At 46.3% G+C, this 18,162-nt stretch overlaps 2 protein-coding genes across 2 annotated transcripts; both read right to left on the bottom strand.

Moving 5' to 3' along the window:
• Nucleotides 1-342: 342 nt before the first annotated feature.
• On the bottom strand, nucleotides 343-3,047 carry LOC133083028 (testis-specific Y-encoded protein 3-like). The gene is made up of 6 exons (XM_061179689.1): nucleotides 2,718-3,047; nucleotides 2,478-2,678; nucleotides 1,793-1,870; nucleotides 1,563-1,674; nucleotides 1,136-1,465; nucleotides 343-476 (listed from the first exon to the last, which is right to left on the bottom strand). The coding sequence occupies exons 1-6, from the start codon at nucleotides 3,045-3,047 to the stop codon at nucleotides 433-435; spliced, it is 1,095 nt and encodes a 364-aa protein (XP_061035672.1). The 3' UTR covers nucleotides 343-432.
• Nucleotides 3,048-7,794: 4,747 nt separating this feature from the next.
• Nucleotides 7,795-17,959, bottom strand: LOC133083027 (uncharacterized). The gene is given in 16 exon segments (XM_061179688.1): nucleotides 7,795-8,067; nucleotides 8,622-8,755; nucleotides 9,935-10,179; nucleotides 10,554-10,689; nucleotides 12,141-12,441; nucleotides 12,562-12,675; nucleotides 12,678-12,697; nucleotides 12,866-13,125; nucleotides 13,995-14,081; nucleotides 14,083-14,149; nucleotides 14,675-14,917; nucleotides 14,920-15,165; nucleotides 15,168-15,652; nucleotides 15,654-16,648; nucleotides 16,651-16,810; nucleotides 16,812-17,959. Coding segments are annotated over 16 exon segments (4,914 nt in total).
• Nucleotides 17,960-18,162: the final 203 nt, after the last annotated feature.

Below are 18,162 nucleotides of genomic sequence, written 5' to 3'. Positions count from 1 at the left end.
TCAATCTCAGGCCCTAGCTCACCAGCCCCTTTCCTTGAACTTCCACATTTCCCTTGGGAAAATGACAGGCCCCAGTTAACCAGCCCTTCTCTTATTTCTCCTTCCTCCCCAACCCCCATCCCACAGGAAGAACTGCATCCTCTGACGCGATCCCAAAGTATGATTTCCCCCCGCCTCTACAACTCTCCATGGACTGGTAACTCCCAGGCAGCAAACTGAGAAGCCTACCTGTGGCTGATGTATCTACCCAGAGCCCCTGCGCAAACACCACACAAACACATACAACTGATGCTGTTTATTTATCTTCCGGTTTTATTCCAGGTTTACTGGTGTCTCCCTCTCTGTACGTTTCACCACCAGACCTCTCTTCATTTCTTCGTGTGCATGACAACCATGTTGACCGTTCGCCTTCATCTGAAGCAGCTTCTTAGGTCAAGGGTGATGCTCCATCACACGCATCTCAAAATCGGCAGTTCCTTTGGAAACACACACAGACACACACATAATAACCCATCCTCTCTGAACAACGCTAAAGACCGCTTTAACTTTTTAAGGCCCTGCCCAGGAGACAGAGTCACATCCCCTGTGATCTCTTACATTTCCTCCAACCACATATTAGAAACGATTCTTCATAATCTATGCAAGATGGCCGCTGTTCTCACCATAGCCATGGGAGGTGAAGGAGATGCATAAGAAAGTTAAAAGGTGACTGTGATGATCAAAACAGAAAAAAACGAGGGGACAGCGGGGTAAGGCTTTGCCCAAAGGGGACTCACAGACCTTTGTGGAAAGGGGGTGGTGGGGGGAACCTGAGGCAAGCCCAAATTTAAGGGGGCGGTACAGGAGGCCTGAGGGTGGGGTTGACGGCCGTGGAATGACAGTTCAGAGACGTGCACCTTTGAATCTCAGTGACTTTGACTCTCATGCTGCTTCACTTGCCTAAAGCTTCCCTAGTCAGAACCAGTTCTGCACTGCAGTTTTCCAGACGTGCTGTCTCACCCTGATGCCCTCACGCCCTGGTGTCACTGTATGCCTCTGAGCCTCAACTTCTCCATGAGTGAAATAAATGACCCAGCTTACTCGTTTCAGCGCCCAGCCCCTGGGCCCCTCACCTACCTGTCCTCTTCTCACTTACCTGTCCCGGTGGGGCGTTCTTCCCTGGGGTAGTAGCGCAGGGGATTGGGCCACAGGTCCTCGCTGATGATCTGGTAGGGGAAAGGGGCCCGGTCGGGACAGGCCAGGCCAGGCCAGGCCCACACCCCTCCCCCCGAGCAGCCAAACAACATCGCCATTGCTGAGGAGGCCCAGAGGCACCCCACCTCAGCAATCCTGCTAGATCCTGCAAAGCTGTGGTCAGAGAACCACCTGAAGAAGTCAAGGCTGCTGCTGTGCTGCCTGCGGCTATACGCCTCACTTTCAAAACGCTGGTGCCACTGAACTGGAGTGGAATGAGATGCCATATATCCTGTGGGAAAAGGAGCATGGGAGAAGGGCCTAAATCATGTTTCAAGTTCACCTCACCCCATCTGCCCTCCCCCACAATCCAGGGAGCTGTCTCTTACCAGTGACGTTAATGAGATACTCCTTAACAACCACTTCATTCTGGAAATAGCGGTTGTTCCGGAAAAACAACACGATCTTGCAGCAATCACTGGGATATCTGAGTTCCTCCACCTGATGGGACAAAGTGGAGGAGGAGGGTGAAATCTGTCTCCAGTAGACCTGCTCTTTCCTGCTTTCCGGGATAAATCATTTCCCCTCTCCTCCCCAGCCTCAGCCTCCCCAGCCTGACCTTCAAGTTGGTCATGTAGCTAAGCATGTCTTTATCTAGGTCACTCATCGTGGCCGACATCTGGGGGTGGTTCACAAACTGCTTTACGTCAAGGAGCCTCTAGATGCCGGAGGTGAAAGGCCTACGAGCACAGAGCGAGCCTGGAGAGCAACCTGGGAGTGTCTGATCTCAACTCCCCACTAGTATCTAGTCCTATTCCTTCAATACAGACTGCATGAAGGCACAATGAGCCCCTCGGGGTGTGCATATCTGTGCACGGAAACAGGGAGCCTCCGTTTCTGAGAGGGAGGCCCTGATCTCCATCTGGACAGAACAAGCTTATATCCACACAGCAAACACTCCTGGCTCTAACTAGGATGAGCATTCATAACTCCCCGCTCTCACCCCCATTTCCCTTGACGGTTATTCCAAGGAGAACCTGTGCACAAGACAACTCTTTTGTCTCAAGAGGCCCTGGTACTAATGACAATACCTTTTTGGACCTCTGCAACTAAAGCCCTAGTCTTGTTCCCTGCTATGCAGAAAATCAGCATGCCCCCACAATTTCAGGATCACATTTCCATGAGTGTGCCCACAATGCAAAATCCAATGGATACATTTTGGTACCCAAACGGCCCTCTATGTTAGGTGTCTCTTGCTGTAGCCCAGCCACAACGTGGTCTCTCAACTACAAAATTAAGGATACAACTTTGACCCAGAAGCCAGGGATGCTCTGGATGATGGTGCTTCTGTGTTCTAGATAGGGCTTCCGCCTCCAAAGTGTTCTGCGCTTGAGACGAGAGCAGGCTCGGCGGCATTGCCTATTCAGAGGCTCCATCTGTAATTGCACGACCTCCAGCGCCTCCAGCGGGGGCGGGGCGCTCTTCGGGGAGGGCCCTGGCTCTTCCTGACCCTCCTCCTGGGGTTTCTCCTCCGGCTCTTCCACCAGCATCTGCTCCTCCTGCTGTTCCTGCTCCTCCTCCTCCTCCGCCACCACCTCCACCTCTTCCATGATGTCCTCCACAGGCAGCCAAAACACCTCCCCGATCTGAGACACCTCTCCCTCCAACAGGGCCGCGCCTTGCTGCACCACCTCCCCGCTAAAGATGGCGGCCTCCTCGCCGCACCCATCAGCTAGTGCCGGCACCCTACCCACCTCCCGCACCACACCTGGGGACCCGCGGGCCCCTGCTTCCTGAGGACCCCCTCCCACACCTAGGATGACCCAGGGTCCCTGGGCAGTGCCGCCTTCCCCGGGCCCCGCCTTACTGCCCATGTGGACCTGGCTCTGAGCTGGGGCAGTGGCGAAGGTGGGGCAGTTGGAAACTCAGCACGTGGGCGGCAGAGAACGCAGGACCAGCGACTACAGTCACGCTTCCCTGCGGACTAAATCGTTCCCTGGAGCCTCTGCGGTGAAGAGGCCTGAGACGCATGCGCAGGAGCTTTTTATACCAGGCACACGTGACCAGGTGGCAGGAAGGAGCTGCAAGCCATGCCCAGGCCGCTCGTCCCCATCACGACCAATCAGCGCGAGGACAGTGGGCGTCACCCTCGTGTCCGGCAAACCCACCTCTTTGCTAAAGTTGATTTCTTTTGCTCAACAGCAGAAAAGCCATGAAGTGAAGAGCTCCGTCTGAGTGTCTGTCTCCTCTCGGCCTTTCTGTGTGGATGTGTGTGTGTGTGTGTGTGTGTGTGAGTGTGTCTCTGGTCCCTCCCTCCGTGGCCCACTCTCCTGGGAGCTCTGTCCCTTCTGGATACTTAAACTCTCACACAAAGAAAGGTATCTTGCCCGGAACCAAATGACCTCTCCTACTCTATAACTGGCACACATGGGTGCTCGGACTTTCTGCATCCACACGTTTGCATACTGCCTTTTGGATGTTTGAGTGGCGGTGAACATTTGCCGTTCTTCTAGCCAACATAAGGTGACAGGCGTCCCTCCCGCAATGGACACTGACATTGCACGAGACGAAGGGGACTTGGCCATCCTGTCTTTACAGAGATGGACAGAGGGACGACACTGGGGGAACACTCGCAACACTGTTTGGACACCAACACAGTGAGGTGCTGAAGACTGCACCCAGTCAAGCGCCACTACACTCGCACGCAAACCTTCACCACTGCCGACTCGAGGCATTGAAGTCTGCCTACCCCAAGGATGCCCTTTGAAAGTGGTTCTGCTCTTGTCCACCTTCCAAATGAGATCACATCCCAGCCCAGCCCTTTGCCCCAGGCTTGTGGGACAGGGGAGCAGGGGTAGAATCAAGCTAAGCCATCAGGTCCATAATCCTGAGCCACAAAAGTTGTCAGAAAATAAAAGAGTGATGTTTTAAACTATCAGGATAAGTGTGAGGCAGTCGGTTATGCCTCGGTGTGGGTCGGTCTGCCAAGCCTTATCACAAAAAAGGCAAGGTGTTTCTCAAGGGCCTACACAGGCGTGGGGGGAAAGGTTGCCCGTGCACTGGAGAAGGAGATAAAGGTGGCTGTAGCTGGGATGGGAGTGGGGCTGGGGGAGGGGGTGGTCTTTCCTCTTCTGGGCCTGGGCATCGGGCCCTTTATGATTCTCATGTACTTTGCAACCTCCCTGTCCTTCCACAGGTGCTTTCTTCCTCCCTCTAGTCTCAGCCCCTGGTCGAGGGTGCTGGCGAGTGATGCCACTTACACTTTGCTCCAGGGGTGGATCTCTGGGCTGGATTCCCTGGCTTGGGGGCTTCACCTGGCCCACGGTTTATATACATTCTATAAGCTGTTTAAGCTTTTCTATGTCCCCGCGTCCACCCAACGTCCATGCATGCATGACAGTAGTCGTGCCTATCCCTGAGCATGGACATGCACACATGTACATACACACACACACGGGCATGTACCTATGCAGAACTCCACATGTACGTGTCTCCACGAGAGAGGATTTTGGTCTGCGCCCCCTTGTTTACTGTCCCAGTTGCTTTCTGTCCCCCACCTCCCCTCTGTGGATCAAGCCCATGTGCACATTTAGCTCCACGGGTCATTCTTGGAACGATACAAACACCTGGGATTGCCCTGCCTATGGAACGGTGTGGTTGAAAGTGGGCACAGTGGGAGGCTGAGTCACGTGCACCTGTGTTCTGTTTCCTCCCGGTTGCCTTCGACAGGTTGACCGTGGGGAGCACGCAGGCTTGATTCCATTCCCCGTGCCCCTGTCTGTGGCACCATACAGGAAGACAAGGTGCTAGGGGCCCAGCCGACTTGGGACACGCTTTCCTCTTCCTGCAGCTCTCAGGTTCGTTCGAGTGTCCCCGGGCCGTCTTCTTAGACAGGTGCTCCTGGGCTCCCTTTGCTCTGTAGGTGTTGGCCCTGAGCTGGTTTCTCTTTCCCCCTCAGGCAGCTGTGGGAGGCCATTGGGAACCAGGTCGTGGCTACGTGTGTGCTACAATGTCCTGAAGAAAGTGCAGATGGATCCAGCACTTGGGTGAAGGAATTAGGCTCTGATGGTGAGGCTGAAAAGAGGAGGTGGGCTCCCTTCCCGTCTGCCCTACTGTTTACTACTAAACACGCACAGAGCCCCCACCCTGATGGCCACCCTGGGAATCTTGCCTGCCCCGGGGGCCACAGTCAACCCGTCCCTGGTGCAGAAAGCGGCACCCTCTTCATTCGCCGGGAGGCCCTCTGACCACTCGGGGCCTCACTGACTTCCTCAAGGACAAGGCTACCTTTCCGTTCCTCTCGGTAGCTCCTCTGTGTTGGCTGAGCCTACCGCTCAGCTGTCCCCAGCAGCTTACACACCCCGTGGTCCGCAGACCCCCTGGTAACGGGTTGGCCAGGTGACACTGAAGAGCCTGACTTAGAAGCCGGGGGCCCTGTCAGTGTCACCTGGGGCAGACCCCCTTCAGGTTCTGTGTGATACACAGAGAGAATGTGCCCCCAGCGGCACCGGGCAGAGACGTGCCAGGAGAGAAGGGCATAGGGACCGGAGGATGTGATCGCTTTAGACAGGCAGGGAGGCGGGATATCTGACAGAGGGGCTCCCGGCCACAGTCAGAGAAAGAGACACAAGCTCACGCGCGGAAAGGGCAGAGCCCCCAACACGGGCAGGGCTGAGCTTAGAAGCTGCCTCACAAGGGACAAGGACACCAAGACCCTGGCCGACTTCAACACATAAACCGTCTTCACAGAGACTGAGCCTGCGTGCTCCCTCCTGAGTGGATGAGGGAGATCCCCGCTGGACAAGAAGTCATACGCCTCAGGGCCCCGACGCCCCGATATGCCAAGGGACGATGCGGTGAGGGACAGCATGGAGGAAGTGGGCCCTCCACCTTGAACCACCCCTACAGGGGAAGCCCTGCGTGCCGTGCCCCAGCGGGGCTGACAGGTTTCCACCCTCAAAGCCGAAGCTTTGTACCCCAGGGTGAATCTCAGTGAGGTGCATCCACTGGGTTGGACCACGAGGCCCCGGCGGCGGGCACCCGGGGCCACAGCGGGCAGTGTAAGCCTTCCTTCCCCACCGGAGGAGGGCCTGACCATTTCCCCCACATCATGCCCGGGCAGGCGGGCCGCACCTGAACCCAGCCACGGCGCCTTACGCGTGGGTGGCCCAGGACAAGCTGTGCGAGGACGCTGTCCAACCTTCCCTCCAGCCTTTCATCCTTGCCAGGCCCCTCCCAGCAGCGCCGACCAGGGCAAGAGGGCTCAAGGGACTTGGCCCCGGCTGAGGGTCGGAGGTCCCCCGCTGCCCTGTGTCCCGCGTTCAGCCGCAGGGCCGCTGCACGTAGTTTCCCTTTGCCTCCACAGTAGGGAACCCTAGGCACCGGAGTGTGGGAGCCACGAGGAGGCTCCCTTCCAGCTTAAGGATCACGGAGCTGAGGAGGGACAGAGTTCCTGTCTGTCTGTGTGTCTGTCTGTCTGCCTGAGAGAGGGGACAGCAGCCAGAGCGGGGCAGGCCTTCCTCTCTAGGCCACGGCTGTGTGCCACCCTAGTAGTGTACACCACGGCCCTCAGGGCTTCAGATCGCCAAGGCTGATGCACGGCAGGTCGCAGCCAGTGCAGCTGGGAGGCGAGGACGAGGATTCCTGAACCCGCCCTGGTGCTGCAACCCTCCTCGGCCTTGAAACAGCTGCGGGGGTGCAGTGGGCACGCACGTGTTCTCAGGAGTCCAAACAGGCAAAGGAAGGTCAGCGTGGTACCTCAGGGACAGAGGTGCTCCCCTTGGAACCAAAGTGCAGGCAACGGGGAGGGAGCGCGGGGGCCCACGCTCCACTCTCCCAAGCCCAGCTGCCGCAGAGTCAGTCCCGGACCTTGTGCGCTGGACCAGAGGTGTGCCTGGAAAGCAGCTGTCCGCTCAGGAAGGAGCACTCCCGGTGCCCGCCATCCCTTCCCCTCACCCGCCCCGGGCCACCCCCCATGCCCCACCCCGAAACGGATCCCCGGGCCTCCCGGCCCGAGATCTGTCTGCTCCAGGCCTTTCTCTTTCCCGAGGTCTGGCGCACAGTAAGCTGAGGGCAGCCTGCCACATAGTAAGTGATTATTCGTGTGCTTCTTCAATAGCATGTTTTTATGTAAGACTGGAAATGCATACTCCATGTTTTAGACAACTGTCACTGTTAATTTCCTGTAGGAAATATTATTGTTTAATTTTATAAACTTTTTCTATATGTGTATATTAATTCTTTCAAGACTAAAATATAATGTTTTCTTAGGAATTTCGTTTTTGCAAAATTATTTCTTTTCTAATATAGGAATCATGGAATATTTCTGATTTTTCAATTACATCAGTACTTAGTTTTAAAAATATAAAGAATTAAATGTTTTCATTAATTTTAAAATCCTTTTTTTAACTTTCTGTGAATATTATATTTTTGCACCTGTTTAATTTGAAATAGTTAGGAGTTTTCTTTTCCAAAATGATATTAAAATAGTATTCATAGGATGTTTCTTTATTTATGAAATATCTACTTAGATTTTGTAGGGCCTTAATCTTTGTAATGTTGTTTTGATATTCTTTTTGTCATCGTCCTAATAGATTAGCACTGACTGACCAAGCCACTGACTTACAAAAGGGTGTGTACTGCTATAATTATTATTGAAGAGAGCGGCAGTGTGTTTGGCTGTCTTAGGACACTAGAGGACTTGGGCTTTTCCACCCAAAGCATGCATTCCTGGGTTAGGGGATGCCCTGCTGTTGCTGAAGTGGATAATATCCATGAGAAATGGGAGCTCACAATGGTAGCCAGTGCTTTCAGACTGGTGAGGCCTGTCTGTCTCCAGCTGCCATTCCCAGAAATTGGTCTGCATATAACCGCACTGCCTGGGCTCACTGGTTCCTGTGAAATTAAAGGTAGAATTTACATTCAAGTCACCATCTTAAATTCTTACTTAATACTAGATTTTGAAGTGGGCAGTGAGAGAAATAGGGAGACTTTAAATAGGTACATAAGCAAATGAGTATGATTACCAAATAGATTCTTCTTGCAGGGACCCCACAAGTAAAACCACCAGTGTTAGACCACAAAGACTTCATTTCTAAAGGGAAAATAAAATTTAAAAAGGTTTAATGTTTGGTGGACTCTGACGAGCAAGGATTGTATAATTAGAAGAACATGAATCATATGAGTTGCCTAATTTGTTTGGATACAACTAAATCTCTGTTCAGTTTGGATATACAAGTATAACCAATGTGAGATAAACCAGAAGTTAGTAACATAGTTTTTGAAGAATTATTTTATAATTAAAGATATGTTGGGTTTTTTTTCCCACAGAGCAATAACTCACTTTCTTATATTTATGATTTATGGATGGGTTGGACTACACTTTTATGTACGGAAAGAGTTATAGTTTCTGTCAATTAGAATTTGAAAGAAAAAAAAGAGCTGCTCACCACATTTGTATCAGAGTGTTTGTCTTGTGTAATGAAGCACACAACAGAACCGCCCCTATCAGGGGAGAGGTGGGCACAGCTTGAAGTGCCCATCACTTGCATCTGTAATATTTCTGGATTTTCATCTGTCTCTCCTAGAAAAAACAGTTGGAAAACAAAAAGCTCAAAGACATAGCTTATACTGAAACACCAACTGGGGAGATAAGACCACAATCTCTATCTATCATCACTTTATTTCTAAGTTTTTATGCTAAGATGTTTCATTTATTTTATCATTGTCATCATTATCAACTTATTCCACTTATCTATTCCAATCTCTTCGCTCATTTTTCAAATGCCACTCTTCATAATTAACAAGTCCAATCTCACTTGTAAAATCAGAAATTTCAAGTCCAGTTTCATTTTCTTAAATAGAACAAATGAAACAAAACAAAAACATCTTTGTTCTAAAGATACAAAAGAGTTTGGTAGCATATTTTTTCTACCTTGTTTATGAAAGTTGACTCTCCACACAATTACCTCCCTTGTATTGGCTTTCATTTTTAAAATTCAATGGAGTCATCATAAAAACTATCATTTTATGAAACAAAAACAAATTCAGATTTGGATGAAATCTTAAAAGTAGTAATGCAGACAATCATGATTAGAATTCTTCCTTGAATTTTAACATCAAAAATATGGACCCTCTAATAAATGCACAGGAGTCAGATCGCTGGATCATATGGTAACTCTATTTTTAGTTTTTTTTGGTTTTTTAGTTTTAGTTTGAGTTTTTTAAGGGACCTCCATACTGTTCTCCATAGTGGCTGCACCAGTTTACATTCCCAGCAACAGTGTAGGAGAGTTCCTTTTTCTCCACATCCTCACTAATATTTGTTACTTGTATTCTTTTTCATGTATTCTTGTATTCATGTATTCTTGTTTCATGTATTCTTTTTGACAGGTGTGAGGTGATATCTCATTTTGATTTGGATTTGGATGTCTCTGAAGATTTTTGATGAATAAAACAAAGCAAAGAAAAACAAACATATCAGTGGCTACCAGAGGAAGAGGGGTAGAAGGAGGGCAAAAGGGATAAATGGGTTCAACTGCATGGTGGTGGGTGGAAACTAAATTTGTCGTGTTAAGCAGTGGTAGTGTATACAGAAGTAGAAATAAAATGTTGATAGCTGAAACTTATATACTGTTAAAAATCAATGTAACCTCAATTTATATATATATATATATATATAAAAATATATACATATATATATAAAACACCCCCTCTATCTTGTTTTAAAATTACTGCCCTAACAAGTAAAATAACTACTAACCTGGCTTAAGCATCCGTGGCCCAGACAGCCAGCATTCTGAGCTATTCAGGTTCTTCAGATGGCCCGTGGGTGCTAAAAGCTGAATGGGAGTCTGCACCTCTTGAAGGAGCAGCAATGCTAGATCATTTCTTGCTGCCCCACTCACCAACTGGAATCTTTCATGCAGTAGAATGGTAGATACCTTAACTCTCAGAGGTGCCCCAGGGTGCCTCAGGCCCAGTATTACAGCAGTGCCTTCAGGATTCCTATGTGTGTAGTTAGAGAACAATTAGAATAGATTCACTACGAAATTTGAGTCCTTAAAAGCTACCACATTAGCTATTCCCATGTATTTCCTTAGCCATGTGGTCAGAGTTCCTACTTCACCTCAAGGAAAATCAAGTCTATGAATGGAGTCTGAGATCACAGACAATGGGATTACAGAAGAATTAACTAACAGAGATACCAGTCAGCCAAACACAGAGCCAAATGTCTCGCTTTCCCTGAAGCAAAGACGCTATGTGTTTAAGAGAGATGGTTCAGGCATAATATGAAGTTCATTTATCCAAAGAAGACTTCGGCAAAGTAATTTGGAGATACTAGATTATAGTGTATTGGAAATTGCATGATGCCAGCTTACATGTTCCTGACGCAGCGGGCAGCAGTGAGTACCCAAGAGCTGCTAACAATGGAACCACTGCAAATTTGACTGCCACAGCTGATGATCATGGCCTGCCAAGGCATGGCATATCTCAGAGAAATCCGATCTGCCAAAGCTGAGGAAAAAACAGTAAAAGTAAATTTAGCAGGATTCTCATGCAGAGCCCATCTATAAAAGTTTTTCACCTCTCACTACTCTGCTAAGCATATCTATTATTAAAATTGACTTGCAAACACAAAATCTGCATTTTTGTGTCCATGGTACCTCTGTAAAGAATTCTCCCCTTATTATTGTCTTTCCAAGTGCATAATTTCTTTACGGTCCAGTTTAAATTTCCTTTAGTCCATATATTGGAAACTAGTCCATCTCTCTCGCCCATTGTCACCGTTACGTAACTGTTAGCTTAAATCGTTACAACAGTATAAGACAATAACATAGAAGGCAATAAAAGACAATAATTTGACTTGAAAATGTTAGAGAAATAAAAATTTTAGTTTAAGTGAACTGGAGGGTTGAGCTTACTACATTTAAAATTTTAGTGATAGCAAATAGACACACTAAATTGAACATTCAGGTTTGAAGCTCAGCAAATAGTTTATGTTAAAAAAATTTAGAGTGCCTCAAAAAGTGTGAGTTGAAGCAATGAAATTTTATATACATAAACACCCATACAGACACATATATACATATATACACACATATATACACACGTGTGTGTGTTTGTCTATGAGTGTGTGTATAAAATGGTAGAGATAACCTACCTATAAAAAGTAGTAAGGGAAGAGTACACATGAACATAGAAACTGGAATTTTCATTGAAGTATAGTCTTTGAGGTCTCTGAGTGAAAAAAACTTTGAAGAATTTGACCAAAAACTGAGATGACCTCATTCATGTTTTAAAAACATAATTCACTGTGGATATGGCAATATGAGCCATGGTAAATAGATTTAAGTGAGAATGTAATGTGTAGGAATATGATTCAACCAAAAAAAATTTGTAAGGAAAGAAGAGTAATGTGAAATAGCTGCTGATGAGTGTAATTCATTTCGTAATAGTCAAGGAAAGGAGAAAGATAATCATTAAAATATAACATAGTTGGGTACACAGTAACCTACAGAAATCATTACATATTACCTGTCAACAAAACAAAATACATATTTAACTTAAAATTCTACAATTACTTTTATAAGGCAATATGTGGTAGTAAAGAACTTTGTGTTAGAAAAATAAGAAATTTGAGTGTCTGTGCTAGCGCCATTCCTCTTTTGTCTTTAAGAACATGGTCAATCCAATGTACTTCTCTGGGTTTCAGAATAATAAATTAAGATGAATATAATGATTGTGTCATCTATATCATATGGGGATATTAAGAAAGTTGAATAATACAACAAGGATGAAATGCATTTGTAAGCCCAAGAAAAATGATTCCTATTGCCTGCCTGGTATAAAAACTCATGCATTTATCAGGAAAAGAGTTTTCTCCCCTCCTCCTTTTCTGCTTTCATTATCCTCTTCTCTTTCTTTCCTTCTCATACATCCCTCATTACCATTTTCTTGGGCCTTACTCTGAGGCTGTGGCAGAGAGATGAAGTGTGGCCGGACAGAAGCAGGAGTGGAGGTAAAAGCTGAGGCATTTGCAGAGGTAGAGACTGAAAGGGAGATGGAAGCAGAGCTAGTCATGGGCCCTTGCTTGGACCAGGGTGCATGGCTGGGTCGTGTAACTCCCTGCAGCCAGAAAAGGAAAGGGCTCACTTGGCTGAAGATGTATGGCTTTGTGCAATGTTCATCAAAGTGACTCAATATTCCCACCTGCACCCATGTGTCCTTTTGCTGTACATGGCACACAAGAGGTGCCCCCAGGTCACCCTGCAAGAAACAAGGAAACAGATAATCATGGATATTTTAAAGGATGTGAGAAAGTAACTTCTTATGTTGAAGGATATTCCTCTCTTTCTCCCTGCCTTTCATACCCCCTCAACTTATCACCTTACAGCCAGCCTCCCCCATAGCTTTCTTGGCTTCCATGCAGAAAGTAAATTCATTCAGTTTGGGCCAAAACTGGGCACATGTGCTGACCTGCAGGATGCTTAGATGCCTTTTTTTTGCAGAATTCCAGGACTTCCTGGTGGAAAACAGAGAATAGAGAGGGTTTTTTAGCTATGGCCTAGATTAGCAGGAGAAATATGGCTGAAGAGAAAGATAACAAATCTACTACTACACATGAGAGAATATTGCTCTCTTTCTAAATGTGTCAATGTCATCCAATTCCAGTGTCTTCTGCATCACTCACCTCTCATGAGGGACCAACTGGGTAGCCAGCAGTCATATAGTTGTATGTTTTTCTCTTGCTCTAGGCTCTCCTCCAGGCAGACAGGAAGCACCAGGGGTTGAAAACATAGCGACTACTTCAGGAAGATTAGCCCAGGTCCCAAAAGTCCTTTGGGACCTAGGTAGGGCATACCATGATGAATACCTATGGTTTGAGCTTGGGCAGGGCTCTGAAGATCAATAAGCCCCATCTGGACCAGGGCCAATGCTTCTGAGTTTTTTCTGGGGAGAAAATTTAGCAAGCACTTTATTTTTACATATTTCAATGTGAAAATAATCATATGAATCAGATGAAGTCTAGGTGAACACTAAAGTAAGACTCCTCTTCTCTACTTGTTGCCAACACACAATGTCTTGTTAGGCACAATATGTGTGGACACCTTCAGGAATGAGAAGGTAAATATTACAATTCAATCTAAATCCTTATCGAAAATTCCTAACAAAATAAATTATTTTACATCCTAGTATTTATAGTGTTTAACATTTAGTGATATAGACTTAGAAAGTTAGAAATTGAAATATCCCACTTACAAGATCTGAGACTATGGACAGTTACTCTTTCTCTCTGATCCTTGTCTGTACTAATGGTTTTACTCCGCTATCGCACAATCAGAAATAAAATTATATACCCAAAATATGTTTTGAGGTAGTTATCATCCTTGAACAGATTAATAAATTGAGTTTTAAGAGTCAAGATACTTAAAGTCATAAAAGGCAAAACTGTGATTCCAACATAGATTATGATTTAAACTCAAGATACCATCCTTTTATAGGTAAAGTTTTATAAAATTAAGATATCTTTTTATAATTTGCAAACACATTGAATTGAAACCTGAAATTTTCCCTGAAAAAAAAAAAAAAGCTAAAGCACTAATTTTGAGATACATAATGATATGAGGTGATACAAGAGGAGATGCTTTCTCTTAAGGAAATATATCAGATGTGAGTATTGCAAGTCAGATGTACCAGATTTGGTTTCTGTAGCTAAGGAAGAATATCTAGCTTCTTCAAAGGAATATACCATTAACAAACTCAAAGTGTTCATATTTTATAATGATACCTTAAGCTTGAAAGGACATATTCACACTTACATGAAATTCACACATCTAGCTGTAGTAAGGATCCACTGTTCATTCAGTATAGAGCCAGCACAGAATTGGGAGAAGGAGAGTTGCACAGAATTCACCCACTTCTGCCTCCCAGCAGTTGGGACAGTGTGGGACAACGCCAGGGAGTAATCCACACTCTGCAGAAGGAATCCACATGTGGGACAGGGTGAAGTTAGTGGTACCACCCTCCTTTTCCTGAACATGTTGATTTCCTATTTTTAGATTTTAGGAAAATGCTTGTAGCTCTTCAACTTTGGCAAAATGCTTGGAAATACATGTTTTTAACCCTACAACATTAGGTATAGTAACAGGTTGCCTGCACACTCTAAGAATAATCCAAAGTATCTCTGTTCATTTCTCAAGTGGAATAATAAACCATTTCTAAGCACTAAAAGTGTTTCTATACTACTGTGCTCTGTGTAAAACTTAGCTTTTAAACCATTCTTGGCAAAAGTTAAGATATTACTTTCTCAATTATGTGGACATCTCTTAAGATTATATTATTCATTACCCCTCTTCTCATCCAGGTAATAATTTGAAGTTTGGTCCTGCCAAAATTTGAGAACATGACCTCTGATCTACTCAGAAACCCTGGTTTTAGGTTCCAACAAAGACATGGTCCCAAATATAACAACTCAAAGAGATGACTAGGCTGAACTTGCCTGTGGTTTCATGAGAAATAACAGCTGTCTTGAAGAGCCAGAAAGCCCGGAGGCTCTCTTTCCAGACCACAGTTAGGCGAAACTCAGCCAAGGAAATATTGAGTTCCGAATACTTGAGAGGATCTTGTTCAGGCTGGTTAGACTTGGTTCCAGATTGAGATGCAGGCATCAGAGAAGGTAGGTTTGTTAAAGGTGTGGCTGGGGCAGCACGTAGGGATGAAAAAGTATGAGAAAGAATGGTCCTTCAGCAAATTTTGAGAAAGATAGTCCCTGTAGAGAACTATCAGAAGCAGCTAAGGGAAGGAGAACAGGAGAGAAGGCCACAGGAGAAAGAGTTGAGCAAGAACGGAAAGTACAGGATGAAGGGAGGGTGCAAGAAGAAAAGGCTGAACAGGAAAGGGACAAAGAACATGAGGATGGGAAAAAACAAGGAACAAGAAAGGAAAAAGATGGAGAAAGGGGGCTGAGAGAAGTAGATGGAACATCAGGCTTCCTTTTGTTTTGGTAATTTGTAATTTATTGCCAAAGTTCCAGTAGCCAACTCCTCCAGAAAGCCATGTGCTTGAAAGAGTAAGAAAGAGAATATTTGGGAGGTCACTGGGTTGGAGAGAATTGATTTGACCTTGGCTTTCTACTGCAGCTGTTTCAGCTGACAAAGCTGTAAAATACTCACCTGGTGAAGGAACAGTTTCTACTGGTAAAAAAGTTACATGTTTAGATGAGGAGTCAAAGTGACTAGTTAATTGGGTTGTTCCATCTGGCTCAACTTCAGGAGAAGCAAATGATGTGATTATATCAGCTTTATAATGAATGTCAGGCCTTATTTCTATTTCAGGTTGGACCCATGTTCTGACTTTGTCAGCTTTAGGAATAGCAAAAGACGCAACACTAGCAGTTTCTGGGTGGGCCCCAGGTCTAACTGCCGGGGTTTCTGGCTGGATCCAAGGGTTAACTCTACCAACTTCAGCCTGCATCCAGACTCAATATTTGAGATTCTGAAGGGGCCCATGGTCTGACTTTATTCATTTGAACATGGAACCAAGATTTGATGGTATCGGCTTCCAACATGTTCCAGGGTCTGACTGCTTGGGTTTGAGGGTATGCCCAGGGTTGATATATAGCAACTCTTTGCTGAGACCAGGGGCAAATTATACCAACTCCAGTCTGGGTCCAGAGACTGATTGACTGAAAGTCAGGTTGAATCCAGGATCTAGGTGTATCACTTTGAGTCTGTAACCGAGGTGTGACTATAGCAACTTCAGATAAGCTTGGAGGCTTTACTACTTCGCTTCCAGTCTGGGTCCAAATTTGAATTGTTTCTGTTTCAGTTTGGGTCCAGAGTCTAGATGTATCAGCCTCAGGCTGGTTCCAAATTTTGATTGAATCCATTTGTGTCTGGAACCAATGTCTTACTACTGTATCAGCCTCAGGCTGGGTTGAGGGCTGGATTTCTAAAGTTTCATACTGGGTCCACGGTCTGATTGTAGCAGCGTCAAGATGGAGCCAGGGTTGGCCTGTACCAGTTTCAAGCTTGGTCCAGGATCTGACTGAACTAGTTTCAGAATGAGTCCAAGGATTGATTATACCAAATTCATTTTGGGTCCTGGAACATGTCATCTGAGATTCAAACTGGGATGAGGGCCTAACTGCATCATTTTGAGTCAGGAACCAAAGTGTGACTGACTGAGATTCAGGCTGGGTCCATGGTTTTCTTGGACCAATTTCATAATGAGTCTGGACTCTGACTGTGTGGGTTTCAGCCTGGATCCAGGGTTGGGCTAAATAACCTTCAGCATGGGTCCAAAATCTGACTGCATTAGTTTCAGGCTGAATCCAGGGATGGACTATTGGCAATTGTGGTTGGATCCAGGTAGTAACTATTTGAGATTCAGGTTAGGTCCCCTCTCTTATTGCATCAATTTGAGTTTGGAACCAAGGTCTGACAGTATTAATGTCAAGTGTTTCATTGCTTGCATTTCAGCCTGCGTCAACACTGTGATTGCCTTAGCTTCAGACTCTGTCCAGGGTCTGACTGCTTCAGATTCAGCTTGGGTTCAGGGTCTGATTGTACTGCTTTTAGGCTGATCCCAGAGGTTGACTATACCAGCTCCAGTCTGGATCCATGGTCTTACAGCCTGTTTTAGAAAGGTTCCAGGATCTTACTGTGTCTCCTTCAGACTGGTTCCATGGCTGGAATATACCAGTTTCAGTCTGAATCCATGACACGACTGTAGCACTTTCATGCTGGGCCAAGGGTTTGACTCTACCAGCTCCAAACTGGGTTGAGGTACTCATTGTTTGAGATTCTGACTGAGCCCAGGATCTTATTCTTTCTGAGGTTTTAAACCAAGGTCTGCTAATATCAGCTTCAGGTTGGGGCCAGAGTCTGGCTGCTTGGGGAAAAGGCACTATCCATGACATAAGTGCTCCAGATTCAGGCAAGGTTAATGTACTGACATTGTCAATTTCAGGATGTGACCACAGAAGAGATCCTTGATTTTCAACTTGGTTCAAGGATCCAATAGTATCACTTTGAGGATTCAGTGAAATAATGAACATAGTCGTTTGAGGCAGTTTCCAGGGTTTCTTTGTTTTAAGCGTTGTCCAAAATACGACTGTATCAATTACACTCTGTGTGAAAGAATTTAATGCTAGAGATTTGGCATGAGTCCACAATGCCACTGTGGAAGCTACAGCCTCTGTCCAAGTATTTACTGCTGGACTTTCAGCCTGAGTCCATGGTGTGACTGTGGAAGCTACAGCCTCTCTCCAAGTGTTTACTGCTGGAGATTCAGCCTGAATCCATGGTGTGACTGTGGAAGCTATAGCCTCTGTCCATGTCTTTGTTGTTGGAAATTCAGCCTGAATCCACAGTGTGACTGTGGAAGCTACAGTCTCTGTCCAGGATTTTGCTGCACAATATTCAGGATGAGTCCATGGTATGACTGTGAAAGGCACAGCCTCTGTCAAAGGATTTACTGGAGACTGAGCCTGAGTCCATGGTATGACTGAGGAAGCTACAGCCTCTGCCCAGGGATTCACTGCAGGAGGTTGAACCTGGGTCCATGGTATGACTGTGTAATTTTCAGACCGTGTCCATGGTCTAACTGCTGCAGATTGAACCTGGGTTGATGGTGGGGGTGTTTCAAAATCAGACTGTATCCAAGGATTTACTGTTGGAGTTTCAGGCTGGGCCCCAAATGGGACTGCGGAAGCTAAGGATTGTGTCGGAGGATTTGCACCTGGAGCAAATGCATCCAGGGCCCATTCTGTGATTGTATCCATCATAGACTTTGGCCAGGGATGCAATGCTAGAGATTCAGCTTGGGTCCACAGTGTGAGTGCACTAGCTACAGCCTGTGTCAATGGGTTTACTGCTGAATATTCAGCCTGGGTCCATGGTATGACTCTGGAAGCTACAGCCTCTATCCAAAGATTTACTGATGGCGATTCAGCCTGAATCCACAATGTGACTGTACTAGCCTCAG

The sequence above is a fragment of the Eubalaena glacialis genome, unplaced genomic scaffold (assembly GCF_028564815.1).
Source record: "Eubalaena glacialis isolate mEubGla1 unplaced genomic scaffold, mEubGla1.1.hap2.+ XY H_4, whole genome shotgun sequence".
Taxonomy (NCBI): Eukaryota; Metazoa; Chordata; class Mammalia; order Artiodactyla; family Balaenidae; genus Eubalaena; species Eubalaena glacialis.
The sequence above is the reverse complement of the archived record's forward strand: the minus strand, read 5'-3'. Positions and strand labels throughout refer to the sequence as shown.